We start from the raw sequence: 21,917 nt of genomic DNA on the forward strand, positions 1-21,917 counted from the left end.
CTTTTTATTTATTCTAATTACATTTTGTTTTTTCGTATTAAGATTTAATTATCGGTTCAATCAATGAGTCCGGATTTGCTGATATCAATGTTCGATTCTGTTTGGAGATTCCGTTTGAGTTGACGGTGTCGATCGGACCATATATGGAGTGAACAACTAAGAAAAGATATCCGCTCTCGCTCTCTCGTTCGACGGCCGACGCGAGGAGAAGAGCCGGGGAGGCGACCTCTTGGGTCCGTCACTGCGTTCGGTACTTCTTCTTTTCTTTCAATTTCGGGCACTTTTTACTGATCTGTTCTTGTCTTAGTGGTTCTTGGTTTCCGATCTGGTTTTGGATGAGACACCAATGGCCACATTGTTTGGGAGATGAGATGCTCTGTCGCTTTTTAGATTTGTTTTCCTTCGGGGTGTCTTGAATCTTCAGGCCTGCTTCGTCTAAAAATCACTTCTTTTTGTACTATATGTTGCATACTTTCCTTTATTTTTTTGGGGGAAAAATGCTCATTGTGCTTGTTTATTTCTTGAGTATGTTTGGTTTGTGAAAGTGATTACCTTAATATGCCGAGTATCTTGTCTTGTTTTCTTTGTACCAATCATTTTGTGTCACAAAGAGAACTGAGGATTTAGTTTCTCTTACATTGTCCATATCAAGATTTAGTTAATATAGAATGCTGTCTATATGTATTATTATCAGAGACATAATATATTTGGACATGCTGAATCTAGATCGATAACAGCAGTGGTATGTATGTGCGAGCGTGTGCTGTGTGCATATGTATGTGTGTCTCTGTACTAAAATTTAGTTGATTTAGTTTGTATATAGAGACATGATAGATTTGGACAATCTGACCCTAGATCAGTAACAAGGAATTTTGTTTACTGAAGAAACATGTAAGAACTTCCCAGTTAAATGTTAGATGTAGTAAATTTATAATCTAGCTTTGAGTCAAATTATAAGTTACAAGTGTAGATATTAGCTTTAGAACTTAATATTGTTTGATGTAAGATGGTGTTTTTTCTCGCCTCTTTTTCCAGATCATCTTTTATGAGAGTGAATATTATGAGTTTAATAATTGCATTAGCATTTCACCTGCCACTTGCTGACTCATTAAAGCAAGTTACTCGTCCAGGACTTTGTTTCACACGTAAATTATTGTTCTCAAATTTGATTTCTTTGCCACATCATGGTGTTCTATATAATCCCTGAGATGTATCATCTATCTTGTTAGACTGATGGTTTTGACCAAACAATTGGATGATGTGCAGTTTCTCAAATTTGATTGCTAAGCGACGTCAAGGTGTTCCATGGAGTCTTGAGTTATATCATCTACCTTGTTATACCAGTTGTTTTGACCAAACAATTGGAGGATGTGTGGTTTCTCAAGTTTGATTTCTTAGCCACATGAAGGTGTTATATGGAGTCCTGAATTGTATCATCTATCTTGTTAGATTGAAGGTTTGACCAAACAACTGGAGGATGTGCCACATTCCAGGGAGTCTTTGGTCATTTCCAGCCTTGTTCCTCTCCTAGCTCTTTAGATTCAAGATCCTTTTCCCTCAAAACAGAAAAAGTGTTACATGCAAGTGCTGTGGTTGCAATGAGTTGTGTTAGGATTGAGTAATGGAAAATATCTGAATTTTTTATTTACTCTTTCCATAATTTGCTTTTTGTTTTTCCCATCCTTTCCTTCTTTTTCCTCTCTTTTATGTTATCAATATTTACATTTTCAATGTTCAATTTACTTGGATTTTCCGAAATATCTTTTCTGATTTTACGAAGGACCCAAAACATTCATTTATTTAGATCTGCCAAATATCTTTTCTAATTTTCCTCATTGAATGCACATTCCTGGTCATATCTTGAGGCATCTTCTTCTTAATGGGAAGGGCTTCCCATTCTTATTTTGAATCTTCTTAATGTCATTTCACGCGGGTGAGATTTGCATTAGGATAACGTTAAACGTGATTCCGAGTTTCTTTTCTTTAATTTCCTTTTATTTGTTTAAAATATTATTGGTTTATGTTCTAACAATCTAAAGTAAATCTGTATACCAGATTTTAATTAAGAATCTCACAAGGAACTAACTCTCAATTAAAATTTAATTGCAAATATTATCATTATATTTGATTGATTAGCTAATATATGTATTATCATTAAAAAAATTGGATTAGTTTATAACGAAATTGTGCATTGTTTTATAGATTTTGTTATTAATTTGCATTACAATTTACATATATTCATTTGTTAATATTCTGCTAATTGTTAGATTTTATAATAGTTATTAGGTTTGTATGCAGCACACTTTGACAATTGTTTATGCATTTAGTTAAGCAAATTAAAAAAATTTCATTCATAAACTGACAAGAGAAACCTAAAAATTTATTTTTACATTTTTAGTAATGATCACGAATTTTACTATTTTTTGGTAATTCTGGTTTAGAAATTATTCCAAAAGTCAAATACAAGTTATCTTATTCTCTTTAACTTTACTATACTAACTTGGATATTTAGTTAATTTTTAAATGATATTTTGAAGACCTCCAAATTATAAATTTGGGGAATTTTCCTTTTCTTAAGAAAATTTAAACTCCTAAATTATTGTAAAAATAGAATTTTAAGTCTTGAATTTTTGAAATTCAAAGCTGTTTGTTGAAATAAAAGGAAAAAGATATATATTTCGGATCTAAGTTCATATTCTGTGAATTAAAAAAAAATCCGATTTTCTAAATTAAAAAGGGAAACCTTGGATTTTTTTGAATTAAAAAAAATTATTTCTTGTTTTGTCTTTAATATTTCTGTTATAAAATTATTAACACTCGTGTTATTTATAAGTGTTACAAACCTATAATATAATTTTAAATTAATTCGGGTTTCTGTTTAATTAGTTACTTGAATATTTATTTGCTATTTCCTGTCTTAAGTCAAATACTTGATCCTTTATATTGGTATATGCTGGTTGCTGTTCTAAAACAGACATCTGATTCCAGGTATCATACCTGAATCCTGTTTCCTGTTCTTACTTAAAAGGTCTGGTTTATAAAAGACAAATTTAGAGTTTCATCCACATCGTTTTAGATTTTATGGTTGGGTCCAAATATATATTAAAGAAAAAAATCTAAAATATTCATTGACTCCTTCTATCATTTCTTTTTTCATTTTTTCTTTCCTTTCCTTCTTCCTTTTTCTTATTGATGTACTTTTTCAACATGCAATATATGTTTGAGCATTTGGGTCACAAAGGACCCCAATGATACAGAGCTTTCCTGTCATCAGAAATTCTTTTCCTCTTTTCTCTTCATTCTATCAACCTTCGACTCACGAAAAGGTTTTCCTGATCCTATCTTGGGGCATCTTCTCAACACCATCCTATATGAGGGCGAGATTTTTTGCCCTACGACAACATCAAATGTGATTCTGATTTTTTTTATCACTTTTTTATTTATTTAAAATATTATTGGTTCATGTTCTAACAAGTTCATTGTCTTTTGTGACATTTTTCTTCATATATCTTCCATTTAACTTTTTGGCATATTATTTTCATGAATTTCTTCATTCTGCTTATTTTATCCGATGATAACTTCTTATATGCATGTTTACAGTGAAATATAAAGCATCATCCAAATGGTCTCGCAGGAGTTCACTGTCGACTTGAATAAGCCTCTCGTATTTCAGGTGCATGTCAGATTTTTTTCTTGGTTTCCATTTTATACCATCATATGTGAGACGTAGATTCTTCTTTGCTTGCCTGCTGTTAGTTCTGCTTAATACATATTAATTAAAGTGAGAATGAGCTAACTACAAAACTTAAGCATTGTTTGATTTGTTAATTTACTAGTCAGTTGAAGAAGAACAATATCCTAAGTAGATATATGGCGTTAACCAGTAAGCCAATAGCAGCTAATGTTTTTTTCGGTCTTATATTTGATATGGATCTTGAAACTTTTTAATTTCGCCCCATATTTCTCTTCCCTAGGTTGCAAAGCTTCACGCCAATGTTTTCTGCTTAAACTCATTCATAAAGTATATGTTGTCACTTTGCATTTACTGTTACATAATTTTGTAACTTTGTATTTGCTGGTGTCAACTGCTCATCAACTAAACTGTTCCAATTTATTTGAGGTGGGTCATCTTGGAGAAGCTTACCAAGAATGGGTTCACCAGCCTATTGTTAGCAAGGAAGGCCCACGATTTTTCGCAAATGACTTCTTGGAGGTAATGCATCAGTGGTACCTTAGCCAGCACAGATAATTTGTTTGATATATTTGTAATTGCATGCTTTTGTGTTTATCAGTTCTTAACGCGAACGGTATGGTGGGCGGTTCCAACAATATGGCTGCCAGTTGCTTGTTGGTGCCTGAGCATGTCTATCCAAAGGGGCAATACACTCCCTCGGTTAGCTCTGATGGCAGCCACTGGAATATTTCTGTGGACCTTGATCGAATATACTTTGCATCGCTTCCTTTTTCACATCAAAACTAAGAGTTATTGGTAGGTGACCATTTCTTTGGTCTTTGTGTAAGAATTGCATCTTTTAGTCGAAGTAAAGTGAAATCCAGTTGCATGTTAAACTTATCTATGGCAACAATGTTACAGGGGAAACACTGCTCATTACCTTCTTCATGGTTGCCATCACAAACATCCCATGGATGGACTACGGCTAGTCTTTCCCCCTGCTGCTGCAGCTATCTTATGTGTACCAGTAAGGCTACTAAGAATCTCAAAATATCTGCTTTTATTATTTCCGTATTCATGGACATGGCATGTGTATGCTTTTCAATCTGAAACAGACATCTCTTGACGTGCACTCTAATGCTCTTAACCATTTAGGTTAGAATCTAGGATCTGATATTGTTACAATAATTTTTACTTTTTGAAATTACTAGCCAGGGTCTATCATGTATTGGGAGCTAATAGGTATCGTAATGTTTTTCCAGTTCTGGAATCTGGTTAAACTAATTGCCACTCCATCATCTGCTCCTGCCTTGTTCGGAGGTGGCCTACTGGGTTATGTTATCTATGACTGCACTCACTACTACCTGCACCATGGACAACCATCCAAAGAGCCAGCTAAGAATCTGAAGGTGAGAATGAGAATATCTAAAAGAGCAATTACTCGTTTTCTTTGTTCTAACAAACACCTCCTTGTGCACATTCCAGCGATACCATCTGAACCATCACTTCAGAATTCAAAACAAGGGGTTTGGAATAACTTCGTCACTCTGGGACATTGTCTTTGGCACATTGCCCCCATCAAAATCCTCTTCTCAAAGCAATTGATTATTTCGCACCACCGAGGAAGGTCCAGTTCCAGAAACTCATGCTGCTTTAGACTTGTATATCATTATCACTGGGGTTCTTATCATCGATTATTTCTTCTAAAACTAGTTTACCTACTGACCTTGCAGATTTTTATAATATTTGGCTGGGTGTGTCTCATTTGATCCTTCTCCAAACGTCCATATAAACGATGCTTCTTTTCGTTCTTACAATGGAGAGCATTTATGTGATCAAGACATCCACCTATTCTTGTCTTCAACACTATACTCTGTCTATTAGGCTTCAACACTTTTACATTTTCTAGTCTAATTCATCAGGTGTACAATTGCCTCATTGTAGTTTGCAGGTTTCTATCAACCATCCTTGCAAAACCGGTTCATTTAGTGAACCATATCAGTCAGAGACAATTGCGACAAAGCTAGTAACAAAATTTCTTCCTTGCTGCTACTCTTCGCTGAAATTTTGTTCTATAAATTTTCTGCTCATTGTTCATTCCTTTTCTACATAGATGATGTATCACGTTCACTCAATGAGGTAATTAATCCCTTAAATTTGATACAAGTGCGAGTGATGTCTTCTCTGATTTGAAAATTTTATTTTGAGATCATTTGATCAAAATATCTAAGTCAAAACCATTTATAATCGATGTACTTGTTATAGATTAACATAAATTTTCTTCATGAAATGGAGGTGTCAATGTTCTGCACAAACATTGAAAAATTATCAATGAGTGTTGTGATTTGATTGCCCTTTTTCAACATTGAATCACTCTGTAGCATCAAACATTGTTCACTGAGCTGTGTCATTATCATAGGAGCCTCTTTCAAGCCAATGTTGTGTTCATAAAAGTTGATCTCAGTGTATTAAGTGTCGGTACAAAGAGAGAGAAGAAATGTTATATGCATGCTGTACAAGTATCCATGCAAATTAATCTTTTTCCCTATGTAAATTATATGTAGATGTGTCATTAAATTTACTGCTTACGTGAGTTTTTAGTCAAATTACATGATCTCATTATTACCGGTAGTTTACGTGACAAAGACATGCATCTTTTCCACTATTAAACTCTATTGATGATAATATTTTTACTGCTAATCATTTAATTTGATAGTAATTAACACAATTTAATCCGATCGTTATCTATCTTAAACTACAAGCTTAATCTAATACACAATGCGTTTGTCCGCCCCCATCGCTTTGGTGGGACCCGCAAACGCGGCACCCTCGCTTTTGGTCCCTGAGAGTCCAGTCAGCCAGGAAACGCTTCCCCGGTGATTCAGCCACCCACAGAGGATTAAAACCGCCGCAGTACCTGTGAGCATCTTAGCCGACGTTTCCCCCCTTCTCGCGTCGGCTCCGTCTGTCTGTCTCTCTCTCTCTCTCACACACACACACACGCACGCACGCACGCAGAGTTCGGAGGCTCCGACGCCTCGATTTCCTGCCGCCTGGACATGGAATCGATGAATTACTAATGCTCCAGTCAGATCGTTGTCAAAGTCCAGTTCCCGAGCGTCGGATCCGCTGATCTAGGGTAATTTTGCTTGCGAATCCCCAAATCTGGATTTTGTGAGGCCTGGTCGTGGAAGTGGCGATTGATCGAGAAAGCGAAAGCTTTGAGGTTGTCTGATGATAAAAAGCTCCCTTTTCGGGACATCTGAAGCCTTCTCGGGGTCATTGGGAACAGGGACGGGTGATCGAAGCGTCCGGAGATGCAGGCAGATCGGGTCCGAAGGACCTCTCACCTCTTCTCGGATGATTTGCTGGATACGGCTGCTACGATCCCCATATCCTCGTCCGCGACTTCTTTAGCTTCGTCGTCTTCTTCAGATTCCCTTCCCAGAGTTAACTATATCGAGCATCGCGTGTCGAAGATGGACACGCTTCCTGGTGTTGCCATAAAGTATGGCGTCGAGGTACTTAGCAGCCAGTGCTTAGTTCTTTATCTTTACACTCTAGAAAGTGTTAAGAAGATTGTCATTGTTTTGCTATATGTATAGTGGTATTTGTCAGATCGGAGATGTTTACATTTTCTACTTGCTGTAGACAGCAATTTAATTAAATGAGCCTAAACACTAGTGAGGTTGTGAAAAGAGAACTGATCGATGGCCGCCGATATCATGGAGTTTTGATCAAAATAATGTATATTCACTGCTAAGCGATAATTTATTTTCCAAAATAGTATTGTCACCATTACCAGTAATTTTTATCACTAAATGTTTGGATAGTTTGTATAGAGCAAAACATGTATTACTTTCTATCGCAATTTGGTACTGATATGCAGAAAATTTGTTTTTGATGTTTTAGGTAGCAGACATCAAGCGACTGAATGGCTTGACAACAGATATTCAGATGTTTGCTCGTAAAACATTGCAGATTCCTCTACCAGGGAGGCATCCTCCATCACCTTGTCTTTCAAATGGTTCATTTGCTAATGGGTAATTTCTTTTCTCTTGTCTATTTTTAAGATGTATTTATTTTCAGCTGATTTGTTGGCACAAGATGAATGCTGTTTGAAGCCTGTTACCATGGTTGACAATTTATGTACATAATCCATTTGTTGCATGGCATGCGTATGTTTTCCTTTCTACTTAGTTTATGAAGTTAGTTCTTGAATCATGATAACTGTTATGTAGAAGTCCTTGATTATTTATGTGGCCTGAATTGGGGAGTAATACTCCCTTCTGCTCTTCCATTTCAGTGAGTGAAGCTGTAAAGCAACTTGTTTTTGATGCACTGCATAATTGAATCTTTCCGTACATCAGTTTGTAACTGTTATCTATGATACATTTATATATGCTGACTAGAATTTCTAATTGATAATCAAATCCTTAGTGAAAAACCAAAAATCTCAACAGGTTAAGAGACATGCAGTATTTGAAGGGTTTAACTTGGGTCTAGTTTAAAAAATTTTGGTTTGAATTTAAGTTGCATCAGCTTTAGTCATATCTTTCATGTTTTCCTGAATTAGAAAACAGACACAACTCCACATCAATCTAGCTCCCTTCCCTCAAACATGAACTCAACCTCACTTCATATTCTTGAACTCCTTTTGTGCTATTTAACTTTTCCCACTTTTGTTGAATCACTCCTTAGGCTAATAGCTTTTATGGCCTTGAATCCGCACATGGGTCATGGATTTTAAAGAGCTTAAGATTCAGGAAAATTTCTCCCGACTGTAATACTAAGCTTGGGAATTCATGTAGGCAATATATTTTAATGCTTGCAGTCTGCTTTGGGCTCATGGCACCTGCAGTTTCCAATCCACCATAAACAGTCCACTGCTCTGTTAGTAGTGCATGCTTTTCACAATATTGCTTGTTTGTGCAACTCTAATAAATTTTATGTTAAAGTAAATTAGAAATTGGTCAACCTGTTCAAATGTAACCTCACATTTGCCACACTGAAAAAAGGAAAAAGAGAATAGCAAACATACATTGTGATCATATGCCCTGATTCACTTCCAGCTTTTGTTTCAATGTTCCTTATTTTGATGGGTCAATAGGTTATTTCTTGCATGCTTTTTTTTTTTGGTGTAGCAACTACATCTTTCAATGTTCCAGTAGTTTCATACATGCATCTAAAGAGATGCTAATGAATCTAATTTCTCCTGTTTTTACCTTTCTCTGGGAAATATAACTCTTGCATCCTTCTGTGTCCCTTCTGTGTCTTTATTATTTTTCCACCTAATTTCTCCCACATCACTTTTTCATTTGTCTGAAGTGTGTCTGTCTCTCTTCTCTGTCCATTTATTGTGTCTGTTCACTTTGTTTGTTTGATATCTGTAAATATAGCATTTTCACATCTTTGTCTGTCTTTTAAGAATTCATCATCATTGATAACCTCCACTTCTGATAAAGTATACCTCTGATTGTATTTATAATAGTGACCAAATTGTCACAAGTGATCTTCTCGTTTTCCTGGTGGATGCAAATTGTTTTTCTTATGGACTCCCATGCAAAAAATGCTAACTTTTAAAATGTATTAAAGATATTTATGGTTACTTGCAGGGGTAAAACTATGCATATTGACCCTCCTAGACCATATGTTTGCCGGAGCCTCATGCACTAGGTTGCCCTTAAATTCCACTTTCATTTTGTAAAGTTCAACTGCTCTTCTTTTTCTTAAAGAAATTGTTTTTGATGTCTAAACTTTTGCTGGAGTTGATTAAAAATTAGAGTTGTCTGCTGAACTATATCTCAAAAAAGTGCCTTAATTCACTTGCTGCCTCCACTTAATTTCTTATTAGCTTGGATAACTGATGGTAACTTATGAGACTGACATGGTAACTCATTAATAAGGTGCACCCGAGTGTCTACTAATATTTATGATCGTGGAGGTCTTTAATATGTTATTTATTTTTCAATGTAGTTATATATCATTGTGTGATATATCATGCTGTTGCATAATATGTCATATAATTGCATGGTCTTAGATCTTCTTTTATTATTTTAATTCCTTCATAGTATCACTGATGAAATCCTGGTGTATTTATTTTTCAATGTAGTTGTATATCATGTTATCGCATAGCATGTCATATAATTGCTTGGTCTTAGATCATCTTTTATTATTTTAATTCCTTCACAGTATCGCTGATGAAATCCTGTTTGATATAAGATATGTCTAATAGAAGTAATTGATCATTAGTTTTGCACCTTGCTCATACCATGAACATCTTGTTCGTCTTTGTTTTTAGCTTGATTTAGTGTCACAGTAAGGTTGCTACTCAACAACTTGGATGTTGAGTGTTTGAGCTTGCAATAATAAGGCCGTATGCATTACTAGTCTCATATCCATATTGGCAAAAGCCATCCACATTGGTTCATTGCTTCCTTACAAATTTTCCAATAAGCGTCTATCAAATGCATGTATCATGAAGGACTTTATATATTTGTGTGTTTTTAATTTTTAATTTTATATTGTGTCTTGATATGCTAGAAGTTATTCCAGACAACATACTTCACCGCATCGGCCTAGTAATAATGTGTTGGATTTGTTCCATTCGCTCGAGCTGAAAACCCCTCCAAGTAAGGTTTCCCCAGCAATGAGCAGCTTACAAGCATACTATGGTCTCACACCACCTAAAAAGGGTGCAGATACTGCAGAGACAGAGATGGCAGTGTATAGAAAAGGTTGCTGCTTGGCTGACGAACTTAAAGAGCCACCGTTTTCTGACCCACTTCCAGGTCGGCATCGGAAATCTATATGTTTGGCTAATGGCTTTCCACTGGGAAATGGCGAGATCACAAAGGGAAAAAATATTTTAGAGACTGCAGATAACAATGAGAGCGAGAAACCTATCCGGAGGCGTCAAAAGAATGATGCAAGCCCATCTTTAGGTGCGACAGAATTGTTGTTGGAGGATAATAGTAGTGATTTAATCTCAGTAAGGAAAGGAAAAGGCCTAGCAATGAGACCAAAACTGGGGAGCCGCACCGATATGGATATGGGTCATCCAAAAGCTAGTCCTCATGGAGACTCTGTCATGACTGATGGGTTTGTTTCAGTTAGGAAATCATCGAGCACATCAAGCTTGCAGGACTCAGAGGACCACTCGTCCATCTGGCTAACTAGCAAATGGACTTTGAATCCTGAACTTCTTGCTAGGCCACTATTCGATGGCTTGCCAAAGCCGATAATTGTACGGAAGAACAAAGCTGCTCTCGATTAATGTTTTGTTTCTTTAGTTTAGTTCAATCTTATCAGTATAACCATCATCTAACCTGGCAGCAGATCAAGTTCTATCTGCAGACCTTCAATAAAAACAAGGCTTTTGTAGTAGGCATACAGAGTAAATGAAGCAAAGGAAGCTGCACTCGTCGAGGTTGCACTCTTAGGTTTGATGTCGGGGCTGGATATTTACTAGCTGCAATTCTTTGTGGTCATCCTTATCAACATTCATATATTGTTTATTAGAGTATTGCCAGAGTATTGCCAGAGCTATTCTTTTGTATAAGCATGTACTTGAAGAGGGTATATCAGATGTTTTATGTTTTTCTTTCCTAACAATTGCTATGAAATAGACATTATTTCTAGACTGAGCCATGTTTTTTCTTGGAGGCATATGTTTTTGGCAGGAATGTGGAACATGATGATCCTGTTCTGTAGCTTTGTTCCTGATGTTTCTGGATTCTCTGAAGCGAAGTGATTTGCTCAGCCAGTAGATTTGAGCTTCCTTATGTATGCTCTTCAGTTATCATCAAATCAGCCCCTGTTATCTTGGAATTTGGTTTAGAACATGCACAAAGATCTCTCTGGCTGTTTGACCTCAACAAATTCAAGCTATCTGTTGACTAATTTTTAGTCTGGAGTGCAATTAACAGTTTGACATAATGTGAGGAGAAGAAGAAACTTAAATGCAGATAGTGAGTCTGGAGAAGAAATTGGAGTTTTGACTTTGAAGCTGACCCATTGGTCCAAGTAAGTGTTGTAATGCATGAATACATTTATGTCAGACTTCAACACAATTACTTGTGTCCTGGAAAATTCTTCCTGATATTTCTATACAAATGATCTTTATATTTGGCTCTATTTTCCTCAAGTAAACAAGCAAATGAACTTTATATTTCATGCATGACCTCTGGACTTGAAACTCTAGTTTTGCTGAAATCCAATCAACATATACATTGATGTTTAGAAGAAAGTATGCATCATATATATCAATCAACATATGCATCTACCAAATCTAGTCTCATAAAATTATGCAATCTTCTTATTATATTTTGGAGGAGAACTTACTCCCCACATTGGTGTTGTCGTTGACCAGATAGTCTTGAACTTCACTTTTCACTTTGCAGCTCAAATCTTGAGAGAGAGAGAGAGAAGAAGAAGAAGAAGATGATGATGATGATGAATCAAACAATGTTCGATTGATGAGCTTGTGGCTGCAGCAAAACCTGGTGCAATTTGACCCGGTGAAAGCAAGAGCAGTACACAGTTGATATCAACAAGCTGATCCAATTATTACATGCTTTTCTTGATCGTATCTATAAAGCATTGGAGGCTTGCAACGGCTGCAGAGCTCCCTTCCTCCCCCATAACTCTCTTCTTCAGCTGCAGCACACTTGCTTGTGCCTTTGCTCCCTCGTCACCTGTCATGATCCTCCCGATGCCATTCTCTATGGCATGTCGATTACAGCCATCAAGTTTGATCCCTATTCCCCACACCTTCACGATGTAGACGGCATTCACGAACTGGTCGCCGGCGATGGGGTAGCACAACAGCCTCTTCTCGTGTCGTATGGCCTCCAACGTCGAGTTCCACCCGCAGTGCGTGAGGTAGCATCCGATGGCGGGGCTCCTCAGCACCTCCTCCTGCGGCGCCCACGCCACCACCTTGCCGTAGCCCGCGACTCGATCCAGGAACCCGCGGGGGAGACCGGCCCGCCATGGCTTCTCGTCCTTGAGCACCCACAGGAACGGCTGCGCCGCAGCCTCCAGCCCCAGCGCGAACTCCGCGATCTTCTCCGGCGAGATCGGCGCCACCCAGCTCCCGAAGGACGCGTACACGACCGAGTTCGGCGGGTGCTTCTCCAGCCACTCCAGGCAGCTCTGGTCTTCGTCCCACATGCTCAGGTTGCACCGGGAGTTGCCGCGCGTCTTCTCGTCGCCGCCGTGTGCTTCCAGTGGACCGACGGGGAGCGTCCGCGGCGCGTCGTGTTCTTGCGGTTGCGAGCTTGGAAGCGGGGGATGATGGTCTCCACGGCGACCGCCTTCCTCGGGGAAGGAGTTGACCAACAGCCATCGGACAGATTTAGCTCGCTCGATGACTCGAAGCCAGAAGGCGAATCTTGACCTCTGGGAAGCAGGATTGCCCACCAGCCATGGCAGGTCGCTCGCGCTAAGCTTCGCCTGCCCTTCCAACGTCAGCTCTTGCGCCGCCTGCTCTTGCCCGTCATGTTGGCACGGAGGCTGATGCGACAGCGGACTACCTACCATCAACGGCAAAGAAGACGAGCATTAGTGCATGGTCGACATCGTAACCACAGTATCATTACGCAGGAGAACGTAGTGGTCGTACCGAATTCAGAGATGAAACCCCTGCGAATGAGCTCCGGAATGGCGGAGATGACGCGGTAGGTGGCCAGCATCGCCGTCCAGAACCCGGCGACCGGGAGGCCGCACCGCCGCGCGACCGGAATCGCCCACGAGGCCACCAGGTCCACCACCACGCAAGCGATGGCCTCAGCGTCCGGCGGCGACAGCAGGCGCTCGAGATGCGCGGGCATGTGGCTCTCCATGGCCTGCTCGATGGCCGCGAAGTCCGGAGGCGCCGCGCCGTCGTCCGCCATGAGGCCACTGGAAACAGAAGCGAACCGGATCCCATCATCGGCCCGGCCCGCGAGACGCCGGTGGATGAAGTCCGGGGCGGCCACCGTCACCTCGAATCCACGTGCATGGAGGACCCGGGCGAGGTCCAGCATGGGAGACACATGCCCCTGAGCCGGGAAGGGAACGAGCACAACCCTCGGCCGCATCCCCCACTCCTCGCTTCTGTTGCCTTCTTCCCCGTTGCGCTCGCTCTCATTTATAATTGCAGGAGCGGTGTTCGACACCCGGTTTGTTCCTTGCAGATGACGACAATACCACATCACAGCGTTCTACTTCCTTATTCTATGTGCAGCTAAAAGCCATGAAGAAGCATTCCGAGCTACTGTGGCTCCATATCGGACACGACTTTGCTGATTTGACTTCCATTTCTTTTGTGCTGATACCTAAGTCGGCAGCACATTGCCTCATGATATGGCAAGCATGCTCAAATCCCCAAACAACTTCCCTCCTAAGGCAGAGAACGAGTATTCCTGCAACTCTGATACATGCACGCATCGATTGACTTTGATTTCTTCTGTACAGATGACAAATCATGAGTACGATTGCAGCTATATATATATAGGTATGTGTTTACATACATGTATTATAATACGATGGGGCAGTGTCGTACCAGCTGATTTATGATATCGAAGTCAATTGGTGGCATGAATATTGTTCTCTGTTCCGGAGGTGGCGCAGAGAATTCAGCATGTGCAAGTTCTTGTCGAGCTTGCCATCATCATCCATTTCGCCGTTCTTCCGAAGGAGATAAGACGAGGTGAAGCGTCCCCACTCCTCCCTGAAAGAGACCTGTCCCAAACAAAGGTGAGTTCCTGCAATAGTGTGGCTGAGGAGCTTCCATGGAGGTCCATGCGTGTTGCACATGTTCGAGTCACCTGCACCACTGGGGTGAGGAAAGGAGGTGCAACAGCAGGTCAAACAGAGTGTGTGGCCTCTCTTTACGATCAAAAGCAATCTGGTTCATAGCTTTTTGGTGGCAAAGTTCTTGCCTTTCCTTTTTCGCTTCTCTCTCTCTCTCTCTCTCTCTCTCTCTCTCTCTCTTTTCCCAGCTTTTGAGTGTGAACAGTACTTGATGGGTATCAGAGGTAGGCGTATGATCTTTTTTGCAAGCAGAAACTGTCGAACAGAGCCATGAGTTGTGGAATTGATGGGTTTTAGTGGTTGATGATGATGAACTCATTCTGGGAAGATGTCAGTACTTGAAATGTAGCAGGTGGTGGTGGTAGGCAAGTTGGCACCAGTGAGGCCTGCAAATGTGAAACTTGCTTCTTTTCTCTTCAATGGCAACAATGTGTCTCAAAGAAGTGGATGATGAAGCTTTGAAGCTTTAGGTGGAGGTCGGAGATTAGTTCTTGGCAACTTCGTTCTATATTGGTTAACTTGGTCTAATATTTTTCATGGATATTATCTTCAAAATATTTTTTTTTTCTTTTTTGTTGGGGGGAACGAGTAGAGATTGATTGTATAAAAAAAAGATTGACTTATAAGAGTCTGATGTATTACTATTAACTTTAGTCTAAATATTTTAAATGCAACTCAAAGTTAATAGTTTGATTATTCACAATTGATATCCAAGCCCGAAGTTTGAATAAGAAAAAATCAAAAATATATGATTTGATCAGTATATTATAATTAACTTTAATTTTAAATCAGTAATTTGAGTTTACAAAGTTAACAAGTCAGTGTCAAACATTTTTTTAATTAAAAATAAAAAAATAAAGGTTGATAATGAATTTTTTGATTAATTCTATTTTAAAGGTGCCAACAAGTTAGTTATTAAAGATTATGATTAATTAATATCAATAACTTGAGATCAAATTCTAATACAACTTTTGATTGGATGATTACTAATCATTCATTCAAACTATATTCAAATGCTAACAATTTTTTTCTAAGATCAAAACCTAGGATTTTTTAATCAATTGATAACAAGCTTTTTAGATGGACTCTTGATTTAATTTTATATAAACAAAAGATATGCCAGCCATTATGATTTCCAATTATTTATATATATTCTTCCAAGATCACAACCATTTGCTGCTCCCTTTTTGAAGACAGCCAATTGAGGCAATAATTTCATTGTTTGAAGAAGTTGAGCAGCCTTTCAAGAAGGAAAAAAAATTAATTTTTTACTATGCTTTGGGTTTTGTGCTTTTTTTTTTTTGTTTTGTTTTGTCAACTGGTGGCTTCATGTGCACATGTTATCACTGTTCAACAATGATTCCATCCATGGCAGCACACAGACTCATAATCATACCACTGAATCACATTGCATCTCAACATTCTTAATATCTAATGGAATAATCATTTGCATCCAACATATCTTTTTTTCTTTATTTTTGTTTGACTTTTCAATTGTGTCAACATGTGAGTCATGAAACTTTGGTCATTGTCACATTTGGATTCTCCTTGAAAGAATATTAAACATGAAGATTAACTGACATCAATATGCAATCATGGTAGATTCCATGATTGTAATTGAGATAATGGACATATACTATTACTATAAATAATAATAAAATAAAAAATATATTTAAAATAAAAATAAGTATATTAATATTGACAATAAGAAGAGATAGAAAAATAGAAAAAAAAGAGATAGATCCCAATTTCGGGTTGAGGTTAGGATCTGCCGAACGGGTCAGTGACGAGGTGGCCACCATCTTTGTTATAAATACCATGACGGCCACTGTCATGACCCCCCGAATTATCACATTCAAGAGGTCTTAAATCGATAGTATTAAAGTTTCATCAACAATCATCCAGATCCAAACTAACGTTTGAGGATACTAAAAAATATTCAGTCAAAAATTCACATCCACCAAAACCTATGTAATTTATAATCATATACTACATCACTCAATGATTCATAAAATCTGAAACAAACTCAATAAAACAATAAGCACATCATAAATCCATGAGTGTGTGAGTCTATATAATCACAAAACGAACGTTTTTCATTAGCTCATATCATTATACAAATTAAACTTAACTTTTCAAAATTCTAAACGTGAAAGGTGTTTTAAAACTTTTATACGTTATATCAATTCAAATCTGTCGACAACATTTCATTACATACAAAACACACTTATACAATAATAACATAACGACCAACAAGACTTGCCCACAGTTATGAATAGTTCTCCAAGTCTAATGCTAACTTTTCGATAAGTGATAAGCTAATCTAAAAGATTTATATAACAACGGAGTGAGCTAAAAAGCTCAGCAAATGACAAATATGTCAACAGCAAAAGGAGCCGTTTCAAACAAGCATAGTATCGAAATGCAAGGTAAAATACAAGAATTCATAAATATTATTTCATCACATACAAAATCACAAATGTCATTTCATTCAAAACATATTTGGTTAATAACGAAACGAATAGAGTAAAGAGTAATTGAAGAATATCAATGACGAATGAAATGTTTTGGAATATATCAAAGGTATATGAAACATTTCAGAGTATATCAATGGCGTATAAAATGTTGCAGAGTATATCAACGGCATATGAAACATTTTAGAGCATATTAAGGGTGTATGAAATGTTTTGGAGCATATCAATAATAAATTAAATATTTTAAAATATATAAATTGTTAGGATCGAGAGCACTAAGAGGGGGGGGGTGAATTAGTGCAGCGGAAATCTTTCAGCGATTAAAAACGAAAGCTGTGTTTGTTTGATAGAAACTATTTTGATGCAAAAGCCGATTCTAAGATTACTTATGATTGAGTACAGTTTACGTCTAAACACAGTTTGCATCTAAGCGCAGTTTACGCAGTTTGCGTCTAAATGCAGTTTGTGTCTAAATGCAGTTTGCGTCTAAATACAGATTGCGTCTAAGCGCAGTTTGTGTAGTTTGCGTCTAAGCGCAGATTGCGTCGAAGCTCAGATTGCGTCTAAGCGCAGATTGCGTTTAAGCGCAGTTTGCGTCTTAAGCGCAGATTGCGTCTAAACACAGTTTTACGTCAAAACCTAGATTCGGAAAGATTTGAACTTAGACACTCGTTCGTAAAAGCGCAGAAGTCAGTTTGCAGTTATAAATGGAATGTAAACGTAAACTGCAGAGAAACTCGTTCGTAAAAGCGCAGAAATCAGTTTGCAGTTATAAACAGAATCAAGACGTAAACGTAAACTGCAAAGAAACTCGTTCGTAAAAGCGCAGAAGACAGTTTACAGTTATAAATAGAATCGAAACGTAAGTGTAAACCGCAATGTAGAGATTGTACGAAAACACCGATTTACGTCTGAATGCAGATTTGGAAAGAACATAACTTAGAAACTTGTTCGTAAAAGCGCAGAGAGCAGTAGCTATGTAGGAGGTTTGCAGTAATGATAAAGTGCTCAAAATGAAAGCAAACCAGAGATTTAGAGTGGTTCGGTCAGTCTTGACCTACTCCACTTTTGGCTTCCTCTACCGACGAGGTCACCGACGTCAACTAGAGGCCTTCCTTCAATAGGCGAAGGCCAACTGCCCTTTTACAGTTTCACTCCTTTTGACGGGCTCAGGAGACAACCCTTACAGAACCTTTCTCTCCTCTCTTTACAACTCAAGACTTGAAGAACAGAAAGAGGAGAACTTTTGGACTTAACACAAATTTGAGCTCTTAGAATCACAGAAAAGATCAAGAATTCGGTGTAGTTCTGTATCTTTTCAGTGCTGAATGGGTGGGGTATTTATAGGCCCCAACCCAGTTCAAATTTGGAGCTCAAAACGATCAAATCCCGGAATTCCGGGATCAGGCGGTTGCACCTCCTGACTGGGGAGGTTGCACCGCCTGGCAGAGCTCGAAGACTGAGCCTCTAGGCTGTGCTACCTCTGTCAGGGGCGGTTGCACCTCTCTGCCAGAGCTCGAAGACTGAGCTCAGGCGGTTGCACCGCCTGACTGGAGAGGTTGCACCGCCTGGCAGAGCTCGAAACTTGAGCTCTGGCGGTGCTACCTCCTGACAGAGGAGGTTGCACCGCCCAGTCTCGCTCGGAGACTGAGCCCTGGGCGGTTGCACCTCTTGGCTGGGGCGGTTGCACCGCCCAGTCTCGCTGGGAGACATAGCCTGGGCGGTGCTACCTCCCTGCCTGGGCGGTTGCACCTCCCACAGCAACCTGGGTCCGAATGGGTTGAACCATTCGACCCAATTTGAGTTCTTCAGGGGCCCAATTGCCCCAAGATTAAGCTAATGGGATCACCTCCCATTTTTAACTTAATCAAAGTGCTAACTACGATTATTTCCTAAGACATATTCTGCAGCTTGCTTTGGTGCGTCACTCGCTTCTTCCGGCGAGTTTCCGGCGAACTTCCGTCGATCATCCGATGAACCCTCGGTGATTCTCCTACGGACTTCCGGCAAACTCGTGGACTGCGACGATCCACTTGGCAAGTTCCGACGATCTCCTTTGCCAAGCTTCTGGACTTCTCGGATTTGTTCCCGCAGAACCTCCGACGACTGTCCGAACTTCCGTCGAGCTCTCGAACTCCCAACGTGATCATTGTCATGACTCCCGCGCAACTCCTGCTGCATTTCTTACTTTCATCGTAGTCAATCCTGCACACTCAAAACAAAAACTTTGATCGAGACAATTAATCCTAAGCAATTAACCAAGTTGTCTTGCATGTCATTGGTCCCTCGACGCTTCGTCCGATTCTTCGGCGCATCGTCCTTTCCTGCAGCTTATTGCCCAATCGGCCAGTTGACTCCGCAACTCCGATATCCTTGGCACAATACCCGCTCTTCTTGGCCCGATGCCCGAGTCCACGGCCCGAAGCCTTCTGTCGATACGTCGACCGATCCACCGGCCCGACGTCCAATCTTCTGACATGTTCCTCCGGCACAACATGATGTTCCTGCTTTAATTGTCTCATCCTTATCGAAGCACCCCGCGTCACTCAAAACGTAGATTAAATCATAAACATATATCAAGTAGTTTCATCATCAAAATACGAGATTCAACATAAATGACATAAGAAATATTTTAGAGCATATCAAAGAACAAATACGAAACAGAAACTCAAACGTCGTATTTGATATTGTATTCATTTTATTCTTATCCAAAGCACATATAGAAACATATAACCAAAACTTTGGATATCATATCAAATATACATAAGTACATAACCAAAGCTCTGGATATTATATCAAATACATATAAAGTGAAGTAGGATCATACATAATATGGTCCATTCATTTCTAGATGACTACCAAACATAAGTCTCCCATGTTTGGGAGCTCCATCCACTTACGTTTTAGTAAAGTCAAAGGAGGCTGGCAGAGCATCGCGGGCTCTAGCATAACTCCCTTTGTTATTTCTAGTAAAGATTCACATTACCTCACAAACACCTAAGTATAAAAGGACATCGTAAACAATAAAATTGGCACATATTAGAAACACATACGGAATAACAAAACGTACATGTGCCTTTAGGATCCAATACAATACAAATATAATCTTTTTCAAATATATTAAAATTTAAAAGAAAAGAAAAATAAGATTATACGAGGATTTTGGCACATATCAGAAGCACATACGGAACAATGCAATATAGATGTGCCCATACGAAGCAATGCGATATGATATAAATTTTACATAATAGATTTTAAGTATATAAATAATTTAAAAATAAGAGTATATAAGAATTTAAAGTATTAATATAAAATATAAATGAAGAAAGAATGCCAGATGAAATCAATTTTCGGAGAGATGAAATAAGAATAAGCGAAATCGACCAAAGCTTAATTCTAACCGAATTTGAGAGATACATTGAATAAATAATTTAAATTATCAATTATAATCTAATTTACTCAAAGAATATGTTATTAGAAAGATATTTTAATATACTTTCAGATAAAATAAGTTTAATATGAATCGAAGTTTCTAATAAAGGGTTACAAATGATTTGGTAACCAAAGGTTAGAGAACAAAATATCTATTTTATAGAATTTATATGGTCAGATTCAATAAACAACTGGATAGATACTTTTACACCAAATATTTCAATCTAGATATTGAAAGAAAAATCTATGAGTCTAATTTCCAACAAAGTGAATTTTGCATAAATCAAAATTTCCAACAGAGACTTATAAGTAATTTAATATCAAAAATTAGAAATTTCGATCCCTATTTTATAGAATCTATAGGGTCATTTGAAATAGAAGTTTAGATAGACAAATTTACTCTACATTCTTCGAATAATCTATCAAAAGAAAGGTTTACGAGTCTATATTCAGATAATTGATAATTGTGTTAGCATCAATGCAAATGTAAAGTGATATGGGGCGAGCAATAATAAGGTCGGTGACATTCCTCGTGAAGGCGGGTGACGTTACGGTGAGAGCGAACTTTATCGTTGTCGAAGGTAGTTAGGCAACTATGTCGGTGTTGATGCTTGCAATGCTAGTTGATGCCTATAATGGTAATATTCACCACCATCGAGGTCATCCGCCTTCGAACATTAAAATTATCATTTTACCTTTTGTTTTCATGTTTCTATCGGTAAAACTAGCATCATTAGGATAAATCAGATTTAGATGTTTTACTTTTGTAACTATAAAAATGTTAATATAATATTTTAAAATGTAGGGACCGAAATGCTAAAACTAGCTAACTATATGGAGTAATATATAATTAGCTTTAGACATATACTATTACTATAAATAATAAAAAAATAAAATAAAATAAAATATATTAATATTGACAATAAGAAGAGGTAGAAAAATAGATATTAAAAGTATAAATAGATAGAATCCATGTAGATTATTAGGTTTTAATATGAAAATACAATGAAGGTAAGGGGCTAAATGTAAAAAAAGTATATTTGAGGGTGTTAAAAAGCAAAAGAAATTAGAGTCACCGACGGGAGGGTGTGACGATTCACACGATGTCACCTATACCTTTAGGGCGAGCATCCTCTCCCTCGAAAGAAGAGGCCCGACCTTATCCCTCTCTAGAAATAGTAATGATCTTCTTGCTCATTCTTGATTCTACTCACATATTGTTTCTCATTCCTAAGTAATTATAATTATTCGATGATGGAAGTTTACATAAGACGCTCTGATTGAGTCAGTTCAAAAAATGTCATCAAAAGGGGGACTTGATCATACTACACTGAGTGTAACCCTAATCCCCGTCAATTGTACTCGTCGGCAAAGCCTCCTCATTGCAAAAGGGAGTATAACTTGGTATAGAGAAACACCTCTTAAAGTGTTCGATAAAAGTGGGACGATTGACTGTAAATTATGAAGGACTATATTTCTTACTTTCTCATGGGAGTGATGAATCAGGGGAGTCACTTCTAAAATTCATAGATAATTAGTTT

General features: G+C 38.2%; 3 protein-coding genes across 8 annotated transcripts; 2 read left to right on the plus strand and 1 right to left on the minus strand.

Annotated features, from left to right (window-relative positions):
- Window positions 1-111: 111 nt before the first annotated feature.
- Window positions 112-5,770, plus strand: LOC135626533 (dihydroceramide fatty acyl 2-hydroxylase FAH1-like). Of its 3 annotated transcripts, none has more exons than XM_065131921.1 (8): window positions 112-250; window positions 3,601-3,673; window positions 4,121-4,213; window positions 4,293-4,489; window positions 4,595-4,700; window positions 4,936-5,082; window positions 5,159-5,300; window positions 5,407-5,770. In XM_065131921.1, the coding sequence occupies exons 2-7, from the start codon at window positions 3,623-3,625 to the stop codon at window positions 5,276-5,278; spliced, it is 714 nt and encodes a 237-aa protein (XP_064987993.1). In that variant the 5' UTR covers window positions 112-250; window positions 3,601-3,622; the 3' UTR covers window positions 5,279-5,300; window positions 5,407-5,770. The 3 variants fall into 3 exon arrangements, with proteins under 3 accessions (XP_064987993.1, XP_064987994.1, XP_064987995.1); XM_065131922.1 differs by having other exon boundaries at window positions 174-233; XM_065131923.1 differs by lacking the exon at window positions 112-250 and adding an exon at window positions 1,385-1,503.
- Window positions 5,771-6,567: 797 nt separating this feature from the next.
- Window positions 6,568-11,809, plus strand: LOC135626532 (uncharacterized). Of its 4 annotated transcripts, XM_065131918.1 has the most exons (4): window positions 6,569-6,812; window positions 6,966-7,194; window positions 7,586-7,716; window positions 10,217-11,809. In XM_065131918.1, exons 2-4 carry the CDS (start codon window positions 6,991-6,993, stop codon window positions 10,947-10,949), a joined length of 1,068 nt encoding a protein of 355 aa, XP_064987990.1. In that variant the 5' UTR covers window positions 6,569-6,812; window positions 6,966-6,990; the 3' UTR covers window positions 10,950-11,809. The 4 variants fall into 4 exon arrangements, with proteins under 4 accessions (XP_064987991.1, XP_064987992.1, XP_064987990.1 ...); XM_065131919.1 differs by having other exon boundaries at window positions 6,568-7,194; window positions 10,220-11,809; XM_065131920.1 differs by having other exon boundaries at window positions 6,568-7,194; window positions 10,229-11,809.
- A 313-nt stretch (window positions 11,810-12,122) lies between these two features.
- LOC135626530 (UDP-glycosyltransferase 82A1-like) lies at window positions 12,123-14,093 on the minus strand. Its single transcript, XM_065131915.1, has 2 exons — window positions 13,299-14,093; window positions 12,123-13,209 (listed from the first exon to the last, which is right to left on the minus strand). Exons 1-2 carry the CDS (start codon window positions 13,867-13,869, stop codon window positions 12,242-12,244), a joined length of 1,539 nt encoding a protein of 512 aa, XP_064987987.1. The 5' UTR covers window positions 13,870-14,093; the 3' UTR covers window positions 12,123-12,241.
- Window positions 14,094-21,917: the final 7,824 nt, after the last annotated feature.

Source organism: Musa acuminata, chromosome BXJ2-11 (genome assembly GCF_036884655.1).
Source record: "Musa acuminata AAA Group cultivar baxijiao chromosome BXJ2-11, Cavendish_Baxijiao_AAA, whole genome shotgun sequence".
Taxonomy (NCBI): domain Eukaryota; kingdom Viridiplantae; phylum Streptophyta; class Magnoliopsida; order Zingiberales; family Musaceae; genus Musa; species Musa acuminata.